At 52.8% G+C, this 18,688-nt stretch overlaps 1 protein-coding gene across 3 annotated transcripts in view; it reads right to left on the bottom strand.

The window, feature by feature from the left end:
- The window catches only part of GNAO1 (G protein subunit alpha o1), a gene marked incomplete at its 5' end in the record, with an annotated part of 129,380 nt that extends 127,970 nt beyond the window's left edge, over positions 1-1,410 (bottom strand). For all 3 annotated transcript variants that reach the window (XR_014318336.1, XR_014318337.1, XM_082769981.1), the window contains 2 exons: positions 1,160-1,202; positions 1,293-1,410. Coding sequence is in view for 1 of the 3 variants with exons in the window: in XM_082769981.1 (XP_082626107.1) it covers positions 1,160-1,202; positions 1,293-1,410 (161 nt within the window). The remainder of the gene's footprint in view (positions 1-1,159; positions 1,203-1,292) is intronic.
- Between the last annotated feature and the right edge of the window lie 17,278 nt (positions 1,411-18,688).

The raw sequence follows: 18,688 nt of genomic DNA, 5'->3' as shown, positions 1-18,688 counted from the left end.
GTTGGGATTAAAAAAAAAAAAAAAAAAAAAAAGGGGGGGAAAGGGAAGGGAAGAAGAGCGGCTCCCCAGGCTCCTCGCTGCACCTGCTGCCCCACGGGAGGCGTTCCCGCAGGGAACGGGGCTCCAAGCCCTCGTTTATGGCCCGGTGCTTAATTGTAATTAAGCACGGGGAGAGGCCGGCTAACGGGGCCCGGGCCTCAGCGAGGGGCAGCCCGAGGCGTAGGAAGGAGCTGGTTCTTCTCCATATTGTCGCCTTTTTTTTTTTTTTTTTGTTTATTTGCTCCCCCTCCTTTTTTTTTTTTTTTTTTTTTTAATACCCCGCTTTCAATCTAATTGCCGATCGGCGGCCAAATTCAACCCCTCCGTTAATTAAAACGCTAACAAAAAAAAAAAAAAAAAAAAATCTCCCTTAAAAGGGGCTCGGAGTGGCAGGGCGCCTGGCTTTAAATCCGCATTACGGGCGGATTTGACCACACAGCGGCCCCCCTCACAGGGCTGCGGGGCGGCTGCGACCCCCCCCTGCTGCAGGGAGCCCCCTCAGGGCCCCCCAGAGCCCCCTCACGGACCCTCAGGGCCCCGTCAAAGCCCCTCAGAGCCCCCTTAGGGCCCCTCAGAGCCCCCTCACGGACCCTCAGAGCCTCCTCTGGGCCCCTCAGAGCCCCCTCACAGCCCCATCAGGGGCCTTTAGAGCCCCTCAAGGCCCCCTCAGAGCCTTCTCAGAACCCCTCAGAGCCCCTTCAGAAACCCCTCAGGGCCCCTGAAAACCCTCTCAGGGCCCCTCAGAGCCCCTGAAAACCCCCTCAGGGCCCCTCAGAACCTCTCAGAGCCCCTCCCGGCCCCTCTGAGCCCCCTCAGGGGCTCCCTCCCGGCCCCTCAGCGCCCCCTCAGGGCCCTTCCCATCCCCTCAGCGCCCCTTTAGGACCCCTTAGAACCCTTTCAGCATCCCCCCGGAGCCCCCCAAGCCCGGCTCCGGCACTTCGCCTCCCCTTTTCGGGCCCCGGCGGCCCTTTCAGCACCACGGCGGCCCCGAACAGCAGCGGCAGGGGCCGGGCGCCGCCTTCCCGCCGCGGCGGTCCCCTCAGGTAAACATGGCGCCCGCGGCCCTCGCTCACCTCAGCGAGCCCCCGCCCCGCCGCGCCCCGCCCGGCCCCGCACTTACTTCATCTGCTTCACGATCGTGCTCTTCCCCGACTCCCCGGCCCCTGTCGGGACAGAGAAAAGGCGGTGAGAGAAAATGGGAGTGTGGGGGGGTGAGGCAGGCGGCCGAGTTTCGGGGATTGAGCGGGGCTCACCGAGCAGGAGGAGTTTCACGTCTTTGGCGGCGCTGATCCCGTCCTCCTTGAGGTTCTTCTCGATGGCCTTGCTCCGCTCCAGGGCGGCCCGCTCCTCGGCGCTCAGGGTACATCCCATGGCGGCCCCGTAAAGGTTAAAAAAATTAAAAAAAAAAAAAAAAAAAAAAGGTAGGGGGGGAAGGATAAAAAAAAAAAAAAAAAAAAAAAAAAGCAGCCCCCGCCGCCGCCGCCGCCGCCTGGGCTGCAGAGAGGAGGCCGGGGGCGCGCACACACCGCGGTCGTGCGGCGGGGAGGGATGGAAGGGAGGCGGCGATCGGGCTCCGGGCACCGCAGCGGGGCTGGCGGCTGCCTCCTGCCCCTCTCCCCGCGGCTCAGCGCATCCAGCGGGGCTGCGGGCACGGCGAGCTCTTCCCGGCCGGGAGGCGGAGGCGGGGGCGGAGGAGGAGGAGGAGGAGGAGAAGGAGGAGGAGGAGGAGGAGGAGGAAGGACTCCTCTCCGCTCCCGGCTGTGGCGCTCTCCGCTCCGAGCGGGCGGCGGGGCTGTGACGGGAGGCGGGGAGGGGAGGGAGGGAGGGGAGGGAAGGGAGGGGAGGGGAGGGGAGGGGGCGCGCCGGGGCTCCGCGCTCCCGCCGGCCGCGCCCGCTCTCGTGACGCGCGCGGCCCGCGCATGCTCGCGGCGGCCCCGCCTCAGCGCCGCCCGCCTGAGGGGAGCGCGGAGCTCGGGGGGTTCCTCAGGGAGGCGCCGCGGCCATGGAGCCCCCCCCTCCCGCCCCCCGAGCGCGGCTCCTTACCCCTTTCCCCGGCCCTCCTGCCCGCTGCCCCCGGTTTCTGGCTCCTTTCTTCCCCCTGTAACCGCGGCTGGGAGCTGGCCGTGTGGCCGCCGGCTTGTTTCTGTCACCGCTTGTCACGCGAATCCTTGGCATGCTGCGTGTGAGACGTCGAGTGCAGCCGCCATTTTGGGCTGTGCTCTCCCTCAGCCTGCCTAACGGGCCCTCAGGGTTATGTTTTCCCTCAGCCCGGACCATTTTGGGCTGTGCTCTCCCTCAGCCTACCGAACGAGCCCTTAGGGTTATGTTTTCCCTCAGCCTTTTGGGTTCATTTGGTGTGGCTTGCAGGGTGATCAGGGCTTTCCTGCCGCCAGATAACCTGCCTCCATGTCACCGCCACTCCGTGCTATAATCTAGGAACTCCAGCGGGTTAAAATCCTGCGATTTTCCTGGCTGGGAATAAAGAAGGAAAGAAAAAATGTCAATGGGGAAAATAAAGCAGATAGGGCTTTGTTTTAAATGCGTTCCTGCTGGACCAAACAAGTCACGATATATGCAACTTTAATCCATACCATTGATTGAAATGTGGCAGCCCGACTATAAAAAGATTTAGAGGGAAAAGGAGGAAGCGTCGAGCGCAGCGAACTAAAATGCATTAAGGAAAAATGATCAAAATCAAGGTGTACTGGCTGACGTGTGGAAAGGACGCCCCATGCCTTCAATAAACAAGAAGGAAGGGAAGGTGTGAGTGAATGGGCAGCTGGTTTTTCCTCTAAACCCTGCTCCACCTCCCTACAGGTCTGGAAAAGGAGGCACGAGGCATCACTGCATGGTGTGAGGGACCCATAAGCAAACACTGGCTCCAGACAGGGCCAGGGCAGCCCCGTGGGGCTCAGGGGGCTGCCATCGCTTGTGTTGGGAGCAGGACACCCTGGGCTCATGCTACGTTGGCCTTTCCTCCTCTGGGCTCTTCTGGGAGCTGCTCTCCCGAGTTCCTCACCTCCCATATCCACACACCCTTCCTCTAGGGGTGGAAATGTGATTTCTGACAGCACTCTGTTTTGAGCACAACTTCCCTAGCGCTTTCCTTCCAGGCAAACATCACCTCCTTCCAGCACTGCTTCCCATCCCGCCTCCCCTCCCGTAAAATGTGGTTTCCATTTTGCCTCCACACCCCTGCAATGAAGGGGGAAAACACGGTGTGTGGTTAACAAGGTAAAGAAGAGATGTGAAGCAGGAGCAGACAAAAGAAATCAAAAGGAAACTCATAAATAATGTTAGTGTATTCAGGGACCGGTAATATTTACCACACATTTGTGAGCTAATAGGTACTGAATATCTGAATTTGGGGTAATTTATTTCTGGAAGCTCAGGGGATGGAGGCGATGCCTGCATGGACAAGCAAGCCTACCGCATGCGTTCAGCGGGGAATAAGCGGAGATGGGAGTGGTTACAGAGCAGTTCCTGCTCTTTCGTATTCGCGCAAATCTCTTGTGTAAAATCAATAGGATCAGAATTTCAATCAATAGGTTTCATTTCAATGGTACCAGCCGGAGGGCATTATGAGAAGTGCAGTATAGGAAAAGCACAATCAAGAAGTCCAGAGGCAGTGTCCTCATGAGATGGCTGCATTTACTTCCCATCTTCTCCAGCAGCTTGCCAGCCTTGGAGTCATATTGGGATGCTCTCCGAGGATTTTAGTAAGAGAATTAGTCTTTTGTATCAGCCTCTGGCTACTCGTTATTGGGCAAATTTGTAGCCTGCACCTCCTGCCATGGAGAAAATTATTTCTCTTCTGCTTGACCAGTGCAAAGTCTGCACTCGGCCTTTTGTCCCACATGCACTCCCAGTCTCTCCACCGGTATCTGCTGAGTTCTTCCTTAAGGGAAAATTGGAAGTGGTCAAGTCTTCTGCTTTTTCTCTCCGCTCTCAGAAAGATTCAGGGGAGCAGCTGCAAAAACGAGCCATTTTTATGCAGCTGCTAATTGAGCAGAGCTGATGGAAATGTTTCCTTTGAAATTTTTGTAGTGGGAAATTTCATTTTTTGACAAATCTGCTTTTTTGTGGCAGATGAATTTCGAGAACATGAAAAGAAAAAAAGCCTGCCTCCCCCACCAAACAATCAAAATATGTACCAGCCTACTTGGCTTTTGAGACAAATATGTTGGGTTTTGTTGCTGAAAATGATGTTTCCATTTTTCAGGAGCTGACAGAAGTCCTCTTCTAATAAAAAAGTGGTTGCTGTCAGTAACAACTTCAGATAAAAACAGGCTCATTTTATTTTACTTATTTATTTTTTGCTTAAATGTGAGAGAACCTCTCCATAAAAGGTGGGGATGAGAGCCCTATTTTTCTGTCCAGTCCTGCAATTAATTAACCTATCTCACCTGAGGTGTGTGAAGAACACGCTTCTGTCTGCTTGGACTATTATCTTTGCAAACATCAGAGTCATCAGTATATCTTAAAATAAAGTCTTTGTTCTACATCTCTGATCTGGCCTCAGCGTGAGCAAGCCTTCTGCAATCAGTTTTCAACCATTCTGCTAGAAATAAATAAAAAAGTAAATAAATAAATAATTAAATAAATTAGATATTTATTTCTTTAAGAAGTGAAGGATGGTAGCAGAATTGATGGATGCATTTAAAACCTTCTGCACCAGAGTGACGTTGCTGTATAAACGGGGACTTGGTGGTCTCAGCGTGCTGTGCTCCTGCAGGTGATCCGGTGTCTCTGAAGGTCCTGGCTGCGTCCAGACGGTGGGAGAGAGGTGTCCTCCTGCACGCAGGTGCTCTGGCTTCCTTCCAGCTCAGCATCTTCTCCTTCTTCTCACAGCAACACAGCATGATGAGGTGGGTGCCACGGAACACGTCTGGACCCAGGACATAGGAAGCCCTCCTGGGTGTCACAGTGCGGACCTGGCCTCAAGGAGCATTACAAACCGTGGCCACACGCGGCAAGTGAAGCTGCACTAACGTCAGAGGGAGCATCGCATCGGATCCCGTCCCTGTAATCAGCTGATACCGCTCCTTCTGCAGTGTGCTGGTGGGCGGTGTGAAGAGGGAGTGGAGCAAACCCGGCGTAAGGTGACCATAGGAGGCGAGCTGCAGGGCTTTGCGGCTTGTCCTTCCCCTCCTACTTCTGCATTGTTCTGGACAACCCATAATCTTACGGTTCTTCAGGACGGTTTTAATGCACATGCTAATGGAACTGCCACCGATCCCATGGAGAGGCAGCAATGCATTCTGGCAGATCTCACCATTAGGAAGTTTTCCCCGGATATTCAGCCTAATTTTTCATTCTTTAAATTGATGTCAATTACCCCCCAGCTAAACCTAGTTATGCAGTGGAAGACAGGTTTAAAATACTGCATGATCTCACTAAATTGGAGAAATGGACTGAAATCAATACAATGAGAGGCAATAAGAATGCCCATAAAGGTTAAGTGGTTGATGGAGGAAGGATTAATGAAATGCACAGATACTAGGTCAAATTGCAAATATCCTTACTTCATTCTTACTCACTCCATACTCCACAAGTATGTGCTACTCTAGCAAAACAAATGAGGAGGCACTGCAGAATTTGACTAGTGACTACCAGTCCCAAAGAAGTTAGGCAGCCTGACCACATTTAGAAAAATGCTGAAAAGCCTTCTTTTGTTGTTACTTTTTCAAGGCTATCCAGGTGGGCAATGTTAACTACAGGACCTGGGAGCCACTGACAGCTCCTGTGTTGGAATTAGGTGAAGTTTTGGGGCTGGAGCACATGGGGCTGGAAATGTTTGCCATCTGGAGCAGCAGTGATCAGTGCATTTGCACATTAGCACGCAGAGATAAAATGGCTCATCTCTGAAGTACTTAGAACTAAGCTCAGACAAAATTGTTCATGCCACAGAGATGAGGAGAAGCGAGAGAGCCTGGGATGTGTTTAGAGGAAAGGAACAAATGCCAGGTTAAAGATCTGCTGGGCAAGCAGAACTGCATGAAGTGGGGTGGAGGAGCCCTCGCAAGAAAGGGCTGTCTACCTGTCCCACGAGACAGCAGCTGAATGAAGCATTGCTCAGTGCTGTGGCTCACACCAACGATTTCCCAAGGATCCAGATCAGTTTCTGCAGAATCAAGGGTTTTACATAAAATTAAAAGTTTTTACTACTTCTTACTTAAGTCTGCAGAGAGCCCCAAGTTCTGGTTCTCAAAGTGAGGACGAACTTGTCAATGACCCCCAGGGAGGTGTGAACTCCTCTCCCTTTCCTGCAGTGACTTTCAGCTCCCAGCTCTAAGGAGACTTTTCAGTGTCAGTGTTTTCTGTTTTCTAGTGGTTCAGGGACACACGGCAGATAAAGAGAAGAGCTTGTAGGCCTAAGAAAAAAAAAAATAAATCAGAAGCTGAATAATTAACTGCTGCGCTGCTGATCATCGGAGGGGAAATCAGAACAGATCCCCCTGTGGGTATTTTCATTCCTGGGACAGGGTTTCATAGAGATGCGCTATTTTCTGTCCCTTCATCCGATCCAGTTTATGCCCGGGTGGCACCGTGGCTATACATACCTGGGTGGTGATGCAAGCTCCTAAATGGTACAGAACTAAAAGCGGGGAAGAAACTTATTTCCATCTGCTCTCTGCAGATAGAACGTATAATAATAGCGTGAATGGTTCAGCAGGTGCACAAGTAACCTTGAAAGGCTGCGAAATGGAAGCTACACGGTGTTGTCCTTCGGGCGAGGGAGAGACAGTGCCGAGAAAGAGACAGGGTGGCTGACCTTGGCTTGGGGCTTAGAGCGGACGAGGGCCCTGTCAGCCCTTTGCCATTCCTATTTCCTCGGTGTTAAGGATAATGACTTCACAGGAGTGGAAAAAAATCTGCCGTGATCCAGGAAAGCTGGATAGAGATGTAGCCGTGATTCCTCCCTATGGAAAAATCAGCCAGTGCTTGGTCCTGATGAAACCGAGTTGAACCTTCTGAGTGCTCCGGGAGAAGCCAGGTTTAACCTGCTGCATTAAGCATTCGAGCTCAAACCTGCAGCTGATTGCCTGCGAGTGTCAGTTCATCCAGCTACTGCCATCAGGTGCAGGATTTGGGCAGACAATTCGAGCAGCTCCGCTTACAGCACTTCAGGAACATTCCTGTTTTTATATAAATGCTATCCAGAAACCTTGCAGCTCTCATTCACACAAGTAGTCCTGATGAGTGATCTTATGGAGGAATGCTAATTCAGTCCCTAAAAATATGAGTGTATACTTGCTTCACAGCTCTCAGAAGCTAGCTCTAAGTCCAAATATACCGTTAGTTAAATGCAACTCCTACCATTTTTCTCTGCAGAACCCTTTCGGTATTTTTTGTACGGAATCATCACATTGTTCTTCCATTAGAATTATGTGTTACAATATTTAAAATAAGCATCTGCTTTACCAAGTGTTATTTCAGAGTCATGCGATGCTTCCTGATTGTAAGTACCGATGTGATTCACGACGGCTAGCTTTAGCTGACAGAGGCTATAATCAGTGTACAAAAAGAGACACTCCTCCAGCGGAGGATGAGTAATGGGAATCATCTCTCACCTCTGATTTTGAAGAGAGCCTACAGAGACTGGCTGTCCTTGGCTGGAGTTAACCTTCGTGCGCATCCCTCACAACGCTCTGAACCAAGGACTTGCTTTGGCTGGAAGGCAAGGGGGGAGAGCAGATCCCGCACAGGCGAAACAGGCGGTGTTATTCTGAGAAGGTCACACTGGGGGAAATGCCATCTCAAGCAAGGATGAAACCGTACCTCGAGCAAACACCCTATCTGGAGTATCAGTGCACTCAGCTAACACCAAAATATTGGCTGGATGCTAAAATTGATCCAGGTTCAAAAAGCAGCAGGAAAAAAAGTCACGGAGAAAGCGTCCGTCAAAGGCTATTGCATACACAGAGTTACTGGTGCTGCCTGAAGATGTCCCCGGGTGGCAGGCTGCCAGGAACCACAAGCACAAAGGGAGAGGGTGCCCAACGTGTGCCTTGCACCCTCCTGCTGCTGTGCACCCTCCTACTGCAGCCTCTGGTCAGCAGGGTTGACTCCCAGTCAAGGAAACAGAGCTGGGCACATCAGAGGCTGGGTGGTGGAGCCGTCCTTACTCACAGCCAGCAAGTCCCTTAACGCCTGCCAAGAGGAGAGCGTTTCTCTGGATGTCTGCTGTTGGCCGTCTCTCTTTCTTCACCAGCAGTGAAACTCCTCCTGATTTCGGCGGTGTCAGAAACTTAGAGCCTGGTCAGCCCCAGAGTTCTGCATTAGTGATTCAGACGTGGCAAAATGCACCATCACAGCACAACGACCACACAGGTCTGTGGTAGCCCAGCTTACTCATATAGTTGACAGCTGCCTGGACCAGAAAAATCCCAAGTTTGGCTGAAAATGGGTATCCCATGGCCAAAAAAGTGCTTTTCAAAGGTACCGTGTGAATGTCCTGACCTCCAACAGAATTGCGCCCAGGATCTTTTGATGCCACGTGGGAGCTCTGGCAACTTGCACTGATGTGAGGATTAAGCTGGCTACCCCTTGCTTTCTTTCTCCTTGATTTTTTCATGGAGTAGCCCGCTCTTTTCTTCACCCCTTGCACTGCTGGGGAGAATTACTTGGAGCTGTTAAAGATCTGTTAAAGAGCTGTTAAAGATCTGCCATATACCACCTTTAACAGGGGATAATTTGAGACATAAGCAGGCCTGCATTTCCCTGTTTCCATTTGGGATGAAGAACATTGTTTGATCATAAGGTATTAACAGCTTCTTGAATTTTCACTAGGCAACCTTCAGGAAAATGTTGCATCCCTGAGCATATACACCAAAATGATGTTTCTTTCTACCCTCTCTCCTCTGCTTTTCTTCACGTGAAGAACAAGTTAGGGCAACGAGAGGTTTTTAGCGCTGAAGATAAACGTGGCAGGATTTCACCTCCATGTACAAAGTCAGAAGTTGCTTGGATGAAGGTACAGAGAGGAAATTCAGGCTTCCCCTCTTGTCAGCCATGCGCATCCTCATGCTGACCCCGGGGGTCCTGCGCTGCCCAGCGGCACAAAGGCGTGCTCATGGAGCTGGGCTGCTCCGAGCAGACATCTCTGCCTGGTTCCCTATGTCTTCCCTTGGATTTCACCATAGTGGGACACTGAAGTCCCTGCTGGCTCCCCCTAAATCTCTGCCTGGTGCCATCAGACACGCAGGTGGGCAGGAGAGCCTCCCAGGAATATTTGTGGTTGTCCTGGGCAGATGAAGTCTAACAAAATTCCTCGCTATGTAGGGAGAACTGGAAAAGCCTTGTCCAAAGGAAACCTTAACCTGAGCAAATCTCAGATGCCTTAGATCCTTCTTCAGATCTTGTTCTACGTTTCCTCTTTTCTCCGTGCCGTGTTCTTTCTCCAGCTGCTTCCTTTGCTCCTACTGCCCTTCCTCATTTCGCTCCACGCTCTTATTCCCAGGTTTGGTTTCTGGGTCAGATTCCTGCTCTGCTTTAGAGAGCAGACGGGGGAAATGCTTGGGCTGGAGTTTGCAACCTGTGTCCTTTCTGTGCAAGGCTGGGGCGAGCCTGCAACCCACAGATAAGGAACCCGCCTGCGAGTTCCTACTTCAGCTGCGGCCCCAGGGTGGCACAGGGTGCTGTGACTGCTGGTAAGCAGAAACCCTGCTATTGGAGTGTGACCTCGCTACCCAGGAAGCTTTTATCTTCTGAATACCTTTCGCTTTGGTCTGAGCTCGCCAGCCCTGAGACAAAACTCAGGCGCTGCCATCAGCGAGGTGTGGCTGCGGTGCCAGCGCCTGCCCGCGCTCTGCTCACCTCCCGCGCTGCCGGGCAGCAATCTGGCCGCTCTTCGACACGGGCTGTTTGCACAAGGCCGGGCACAATCGCCTTCACATGACTTCAGGCCAGCTCCGAGCATGGCAAAACCTTCAGGGAGGTTGTGAGGTCTGCATTACACATCCTTGCCAGGAAATTCGCCCGGCGGTGACGGCCCTGGGTGGGCACGGCGTTAGAGCACAGCAGCTATTTCCTAGCGGCAACCGAGACGGCTCCGTCCGTGCAGCTCCTCTGCTGACAGCAGCGATCCTGCCTTTCCCCTGCAGCAGGACAGCCCTGCCTCCGCTGGAAGCTGGAGGGGTCGGGGTTATCTGAAACTCCCACCCGCCTGGTACATTGCTTCTCTTGCAGAATATTTAACTTTCAGACCATGGAGACCGCATCAAGCTTCATCAGCCGACGTCGAACACTTCTGAAGTTTCAATTGCTTCCTCGCCTGAGATGGAGCTATCATTTTTATTGCTTTGGTTGCTTAGGCAGGGAGAGGGAGAGACGAGCAAATCAGTACAACTCTCTTGAATTAGGATTGATTTTCATGAATTCTTCTTGGTGATTTTGAAGCACAATTGTTTCTAAAACATTTAATTGATTGCGATGTTTTTTTTCCTCCTTCCTTCTTTTCAGCGGCGCTTGTCCCCAGCCATTTGCCGCTGCTGGAAGAGAGGAGGAAAAAAAAAACAAAAAAGAAAACAAGAAAAAAGCCCTGTGTGAGATCAGGATTTCAACGCATTACGCACCAAAACATTTGTTGCTATTTACTTTTAGAAGTGCCTTTCTGCGGCGGCGGGGCCGGGGCTGCCATCTGTTCGGGATTACGCTGCCGAGCGAACCTGGCGCAGGTGTGGGCATCTCTCAGGGCTGGAGAGCCCCGCGGCAGCCAGCGTGCGTTGCTCGGGCACCCCGCTTCCAGGGCTGGAGCTGAAATCCTCCTCTCCCCTCCCCTCCATAACATTTTGCTGCGCTGGGTGCTAATTATTAACACGGCGATTGTCGCCTTTGCAACTGCAGCTCTCCACTGCTGGTCTCTTTTGTGCCCGCAGCCCGTGCTGGCTCCTGCTTCGTGGCCAGGACAAGTGGCTGTGCGAGGCTGGAAGTGGGTTTTTTTGGGTGCTTTTTTCCATCTGGCCATCAGGGCGCGGAGCCCAGGGAGCTCTGCTTCTGCCAAGTGCAGGGGTGGGCTTGCTGCGGGTCCCCTCTGTGTGCTGCGAGTCCCCAACACGCTGCTGGTGCGGAGGGCAGATGGATCTGCTTTGCTAGGGGGCTGCTGCCTGGATAAGTAAAGACAGCCAGAAATAATAAACAATTTAGAGATGGACAGAACTGAAGCTCCCAGGTGCTTGAATTGTTGCTAAATTGCTTCTCAGCTCCTTCAGGAAACTAGACGCACACATTACCCCCGTTCCTCTCCCCTGTACGCATCCACGGGTGCTGCCCAGGAATTATTTGCATGGGTAGCAGAGCTTTGCTTTCAAGCAAACCACGTCGCAAGGAATGCAGAGCGCTGGCGGCATCCCAGGCCTTGCGGCTGGGGCTGGATTTCCCCTCTCCTCTCCCTCCTTCCCCAGCCCCGCTGCTCTTTGGGGGAGACCCGAAGCCTCCGGCCCCAGCCCGGCGAGCTGGCGGGATGCTGCGCCACAGCCCGGGGCAGCTGCGGGCAATCTGCTCGCTCGGGTTATGAAATCAAGGCCGGGGCTGTAATAGGGAATTAATCTTTTCCAATTGCCCTTTAGCCCGTACAGTTCTGACCGGCTCGGTATTAATATTTTAAGTGGATTTTATAAGCTTGCTGGAAAAGCCGTGCTGGAGGAGGGGGGGAGAGATGGCCTGCTCGCTGCAAAACAACGCCGCTTAACCCTTTGGGTTCCTCCGCTGTCAGGCGGAGCTTAATTATTTAATTAGCCATGTGGATTCGCCTGAGTTTTTTGCACATCCAAGCCATCGCTCGAGCAATTAGCAGGCTGCTCTGACAAGCGGCAGCGCTGCACGAACCCGTTACTGAGAGCATCAATGGTGCCAGGGGGGTCACAGAACGTATCGGCAGCCGTCACACTGAGCAGAAACCTTCCCGTGTCACCACTCGGGCTCACCGGGAGTCAAAAGAAGCAGTTTTTTCATGGTCAGGAAGGGTTTTGTGTTACTGAGCCTCTCCAGAGTGTAACAGAGCAAAGGCTTTGGGTAGGAGGAGCGAGGGAGCTGGATGTTTGCTAGTGATGGGGAGAGCCAGGAGATAGGCGGGCAGAGGGCGGCTTTGGGCATAAGGAGAGGTGGGAATGGGGAAATTTCACCCGTGAGAAGGGAAAGAGCAAAGGGGAGGTCAGAGCTGGTGCAGGGCTGGAGGTTAGAAACGTGCCAGGTGCCAGCAGGAGCTGGGCACAGCCTGGCAAGGCGCTGGGCACTTCAGTACCAGCCAGCAAGAGAGGGCCTGAAGTGAACCCAGCAGCTTCGATTATCGGTCCTTTGGAAAGCAACTTACCCTGTGCATCGCCCCCCTAAAGTTGGGTTTGGTTTCTCTGCCCTTAATTGCCTTACTTTGTCAACTTTTGTTTGATGGGAAATCAATCTCGGTGCGTTTGCTATTGCTTTTCCAAGGAAGCCTCCCCATTCTCCAAGTTACCCCATTAATATTTATTGCGCTGGCAGGTAGGACCCTGAATTAACGTTTCTGTTATTTCCCTGTCTCCCTGGTGCTTTCTCTGTACTTTTGATCAATGTTCAAGCTGCTTTCACTCCATAAATTTATTGCCCTACATTTCCTCCTGCAGCCTCTGAGCTGCAGCTGTATTTTGCTTGCAGGTCTCCCGCATCCACCTCTCCTGAGAGCTGCCTTCCTCTAGCAGTGTCCTGTAGCTGTGTCCATCTACACGGGGACAGGTTTCGTGTGTGAAGGTGGTGAAGATGTTCTCCAGGGGGATGGCATGAGCTCAGGACACTTCCCTGCCCCAAAAGGAGACCCGGCGTTTGGCACAAGATGGATTTTGGCAGGGTGACCAAGGCAGGTTGGTGAGTTGTGAGAGCTGATCCCAGCCCCGGGCTGCTCTCTGCCGTGTTTCAAGGAAAATTCACAGAACAGACAAAAAAGTTCTGCCTTCTGGAGCCAAACGAGGCAGGGGCCCAGCCGTGGGCATCTGAGGGTGCTTTGCACGGGGACGGTGGGACGTGGGTGCTGCGTGGGGCTGGATCAGGGCCTCGCCGTGCTTCCTGCAGGCATTGTTCAGCTCCGCTTCCTTCCTCCCCGCCTGGAGCTGCGGGATGGAGGCTGCAGCTCTGGGGTTGGGAGGAAGGAATCTTCCTGAGCGGGGTTCCCATCGTGGATTCTGCAAGCTGAGGTTTGGCTCCTGCCATTAGGAGACAACCCAATCGCGCTGCGTGCCCCGTGTTGCATCCCCAGCCCATGGCCGTGGGGAGGTGATACAGCCTGGCCACGGGGCAAGGAGCCAGGAGGATTTTCCTTCCTGAGTGCAAGAAGGAGGTGCTCACTTTGCTGTGTGGCCCCTGTAATAGCTTTCAGCGTTTAGTATCATCCTTCTTAATAAAAAGGAGAAAAAAAATAACACTTTGTCCACCTCGCCTTGGGTTTGTTTTCTTTTCCCTTCCCTTTTTCCTCTGTTTTTCCCTCCCCTTGCACTGAGGCTTTGCCACAGACAGAGCAGCTCAGAGCACCCCAGTGGCCTCTCCATCCCAGGAGAAAGCTCTTTTAGGAAAACCAGGTGCAAGTTTTCACTGTACATCCATCCTAAAAACTGCTCTGTGTGCTGGGAGCACCTTTCAGCTGCCAGTTTCAAAATCCTCGATGAATGGAGCTCCCCAGCAGCGGTCAGGTCGGTCAGGTCTTCTCCAACCTCAGTGAACCCTTGAGCAGTGTCCACGTACCTTGCTGTGCTCAGCCTGGGGCTGGCTGTGCTGCTCCAGCCCCATTTGGCACCACCACAGAGGCAAGGGGTTATTTTGGGCTGATCTAATGCTTTTTCCACCACCGAGAGGGCCGTGGCTTGGATCCCAGCTGGAGCAGAGACTATTTCTTGACCTAAATTAGCAGGTTGGGTCCCGTGCGCCCTCCCACTGGCTCCCGTCTCATATTTCCCTCGCAGGACACAACCTCACCTTCTTGCTTCGACTTTTGCACAGCGCTGGGCACAGCAGGGCTTCATCCAGAATTCCACAAAAAACAAGAATGCGCTAAAATTAGCGTTTGTCCCCAGAACAGCTCGCGGCTCAGTGGAAGCGGAGCTGATTCCTGTGTCTCGCTTGGCAGAAGAGCAGCGTGAGCTCCCTGTCCGCAGGCAGGGTGTGGATGTACAAACCCACCCTTGCAGCATTCAGATGATTTTTTATTTTCATTTTTTCCTTTTTATGAATGCCCATGAAACACCGATTCCTCAATATTTTTTCTCTCCACGGGCACGAGGCATTTGCTGGCTCTTTGGAGCCCCCAGAATCGTCTCCTCCCTGCACCCCTGGTGCTGGGGCTGGACCCAAAGCGAGGAAGAGCAGAGATGGGAGAGGGCAAAGCGGAGCCCTGGGATTTCTCACCAGCCCCATGAACAAAAATTATTTCCAGAGTTGTGGTTGTTTCTCCCAGCTCCAGCAGTACCCACCAGGCAGCAGCGTTGGGTGTTGGGTTGGGTTTCTGGGGGGCTGAAAATGTTTGTGGAAAAGGGTCTGCCTGCTGTGGAGGAGCACACAGGATGCTCTTTGTCTCAATAAATTAAATGCATAGAAAATAAAGTTGTTTTTTTTTTTTTTCTCTAAACTCATCCTCCTCCCTCCCCAGACCAGCCAAACACTAATATTTGCATTATGTTCCAGCCAGTGATGCCAACGTTTAGAGAAAATGATCTTGAGGTGTCGTTTCAGAAGAGAAATATTTTGTTGCATGCTGTGTGGATCACTCAGCGCTCCGTAGCTCTCCTTTTTGGTGTCAGAATATTGTGAATATTGGGTCAAAAACTCGGGTCAAACCATCTCTGTCCCTCTGCCTTCCTCTTTGGGGCACGAAGTGGTGTATGAAGATGCCTGCCATCCATCCACCCATCCATCTGTCCGTCCATCCGTCCGTCTCACCATCCCACCACCCATCCATCCATCTCTTTTGTCCACGTCTGGAGCAGGAGCAGAAAGCTGGTGGCAACAACAGCAACTTAATTAAGTCTGGTAACAAATTGGTGGACAGCAGGAAGCCTTTCAAAGGAAAAACTGCCCAGGCTGCTGTGGTTGGACACCGAGCTTGGAGGGAAAAAGGGAGAAAAAAAAAAAAAAAAAAGAAAGCAAATTTTTCTCAAACTTGATCTTCTGGATTATTTTTAGAGCATAACGCTTGGATCTGACTCATGGGCATAGCCATAGGAGACATCCCTTTCATGCTCGTACCTTATCGCTGTGCCGACACACTGGTTTTTATCTGCAGCTCGACATCTTTTGGATCTGGCCTCGCAGACAGCAGCAAGAAGGGCAAATCCGCTCCCTTGCACTCGCTGTGCTGCGTATGCAGAGCACACCGATTTGAAATTATAATCCTTCCTGTTGTTTCCCTGCCCTGCACACCCTGCCTGTATATACTGCTCCTTTTAGTTCTAGTTAGAAGTTGCCGCTGCATTTCTTTGATGTGGCTGCTGCCTCGGGTCTGTGATGCTCGTGTGGCTTTTCTGGGCCGTCATTACCGCGGCGCTCATTGCTGTGCTGCCGGGAGGCTTTGCAGGGCCTTTTTATTTTTCCCTGCAGCTCAGGATGGAACAAAACTACACCAAACGGCGTTGTGTCCTTTGTCCTTTGCCTGGATGAGCTCTGCCCCTGGCTTGCTGACGTCCCCAGCTGGCTGTGAGGACCTTGGTGTCGCACAACCCAACGCCATCCCTTCTGCCTCCAGAGCCCATCGCCGTAGTACCGAGGAGCTCTGCTCACCGACTGCCATTTGGCAGACGACCACTCCTCCAATCTCACTGCTCACAAAGGAAGATTGCTGGCTGCTGCCTCGCTGCCCCGAGCCCTTTTTCTACTCCTGGTGTCGGCAAAGCCACGAGCAGGAATCCCCCGCCTGCCCTCTGCATCCCCACAGCTGGCACCCAGGTGGGAGGGTGGCTCTGGTGCTCTGGCACCTTGCTGGTGTCCGCAGGGGAGGTTTGCCCCCAGGAGGAGCTTCACCTGGGAAGAGGCTGGGTAATGAATCATTCATGTGATGGAGCTCTTCCTTTTCCTCCCTGTGAGCTGCAGGGAAGAAGTTACCATTCCCTCCAGGAGGCAATTTCTGAACTGTGGGGAAACACAGGAGCAAGTTCATTAGCGATAGCCAACAGAAAAATGCAAGACACATGAAGGGTTTTGACTCGTGCTGTTCAAATGGAGGAATCACTCCAGAGTGTGCCACAATTGATACATTGAGATAAGATCCCAAAACTTTGGCTTTCCACAGCACTGGTTATTTGAGCATCCCACTGTTCTGGGAGTCCGCAATCTGTGCACGAAGCACCCCAGCTGATGGATACGGGGGGCTCGTGCTGGAGAAGCAGAAAATGCCCCAAAATATCAGCACACACACAGCCCGGAGTGCTTGAGCCTGCAGCCGGTCACAGCACATCCATGCAGAGGGGATGAGCGCTTGCCAAGTTTCTTTTTTCTCCTTGGCTGAGCTGACAGAACACAGGCATGCGCGCAGGAAGGGAGCCCTGCTTCTCATTCCGTGTGAAACTTCCACTCCTGCGTGGCACGGAGCGCTTCTGAGCGAGAGGCTGTTCCCAATCCCATGCCCTGTGCATTGAAAATGTGCTCCAGCCACACGGCACGCTCGGAAAACGGAGCAATTTGCATTGCAGAGCAGTTTGGGGGAGATAAATATGAGGTTGGATGCTTGCGGGGACAAGGACGTGGCATCCTTACTGCACGCTGCTAAGCCAGGAAGCAGGGAGAGCAGTGAAAGGTCTGCATTTCAGGAGCTCGTCGGTGCAAGGCAGCATTAAAAAAACAAAAATCTGTGCCTGCCTTTGCAGCCGGAGTATTTTTGCCCTTGCAGGAGGAAGCGAGCACTTAGCAGCGTGCGTAAGAAGCAGACTTTCCTGAGTCCCGTTCCAGCATTGGTGTGGCTGGGTGAGCACTCACACCTCTGCCTCGGGGCCTGGGGCTCACAGAGCGGCCGTGCACGGGCAGGAGGCGTCCCTCTGGCCCCACAGAGCATCGTGGTTTGCTGAGGGTCCTGAGCGGGGGCAGTGGCTGGGGGCACGTGGGGATTGGGGCTGGGGTTGTCTTGGGATGTGTTCACCAAGTCGAGACGTAATGCTGGCAGAACGAGTTAAAACAATTTTCCTTTTATTATATTGAATGTGTGGATACTTCACCTAAAGCATCGCTTTCTGCATCGCCCAACAAAGCCTCACTACTTCAGTGTCAGATGAAAATAGGCACCCAGCTGCATGCAGCTGGGAACAAGAGCTCCTTTTTGGACATTTTAGGACCCTTCATTTCGTGTTGTTTCTTGAATTCAGATTTCCTTCCTAGATGTAACACTTACCCAGGGGGCACCCACAGGGTTTGTGAGAGGCTTTAAAGATCCTTCTGGCAGTGATGCCGTGGTGGGATGTGGGAGACACATGGACCTGCTCCAGGTTTGGGTCTTGCCCAGCTGGTGGTGGTGGAGCCACCCTGGACCATGCATGCACACCCTTTAGGGCTGCTGCATTCAGGGGAGAGGGACATGGCCACGATTTCTTGGGGAGCACGAGGGAACGGCCAGTGGGGTCCCATGGGGACACGCTGGGGACACGGAGGAAGCCCTGGCATGCCTCAGGATGCTCAGACCCCGGCTCCCAAGGAGGAGAAGCTGTGCTGCTCAGCTTTTAACCTGTCATTAAATCACATTGTGCTGGGACGGGCACCCGCAGCTCGCTGCCCCCCTGCCCCAGCAGAGAGCGAGGATGCTCTGCAAGGTCGTGGTGGGCAGCAGAAGCCCTGTGCCAGCGTTAAATTATGGGTCGTTGAGGAGTAATTTAATTTAAGTGCTTTCTGGGTGGGGAGGGATCTTCTCCCTCTGCCTTCATTGCAAGGAGGGCGAGTGGCACGTGGTGTGCAGGAGACCTCTTCATCCCTTGTGTGCTTTGGAGTCCAAATATAACCCGAGCCACGGGGCTAATTAGCCAAAAACTTCATCTTCTGGTTTTGGGGCCACCCCGTCCCACACAAGGACATGTCTGGGGCACGGGGGCTCGCTGGGGACATGGGGCAGTGATGCCACGGCCCCATGCTCACGGCTGCCTGCAAAGGGCATTGCAAGGGAGGAAAAGAAGGGATCGGCGAGACTCAAATTACCGATGTACAAGCGTAGGAAGCAGAGAAATATATTCCCTGGATATTAATTGCCTCTAAAATGTCCTTCTTTTCCGGTGAGCGGGTACTTTAGGCAACTGGATATAGGGCGGACACACGGCCCCTGGAACTCCGGCACGGGCGTCCTCAAGGTGGATGCTTTAGAGCATTGGGGGGCCACACTGAAAATAAGGGTTAGGATTATTTCCCGTGTGCTTTGGGGTGATGTCTCCCAGTGTACGTTACTGCAGGGCTCGGGCATCCCTGGCTGGATCAAAACGGATTTTTTGTTTTTCATTTTTTTTACTCAATTTGGCATAAAATTATTTCTGTGTTAGGGCAGGAGGAGGCAGAGGGCAGCTCCTGTCACCAACCCTGACAGAAAAGCTCAACGCGCCTTCCCAAAATGCCAGAGCTGGTTGTTTCACCATTCTCTGAATGAAACAGGCTTCAAATGTTGGCCTGGAGCTGACCTTTGGCCACAAAATTACCTCTCCTCAAATAAATAATAGAAGCAAAC

The sequence above is a fragment of the Aythya marila genome, assembly GCF_965140915.1.
Source record: "Aythya marila genome assembly, chromosome: 12".
Classification (NCBI taxonomy): Eukaryota; Metazoa; Chordata; class Aves; order Anseriformes; family Anatidae; genus Aythya; species Aythya marila.
The sequence above is the reverse complement of the archived record's forward strand: the minus strand, read 5'-3'. Positions and strand labels throughout refer to the sequence as shown.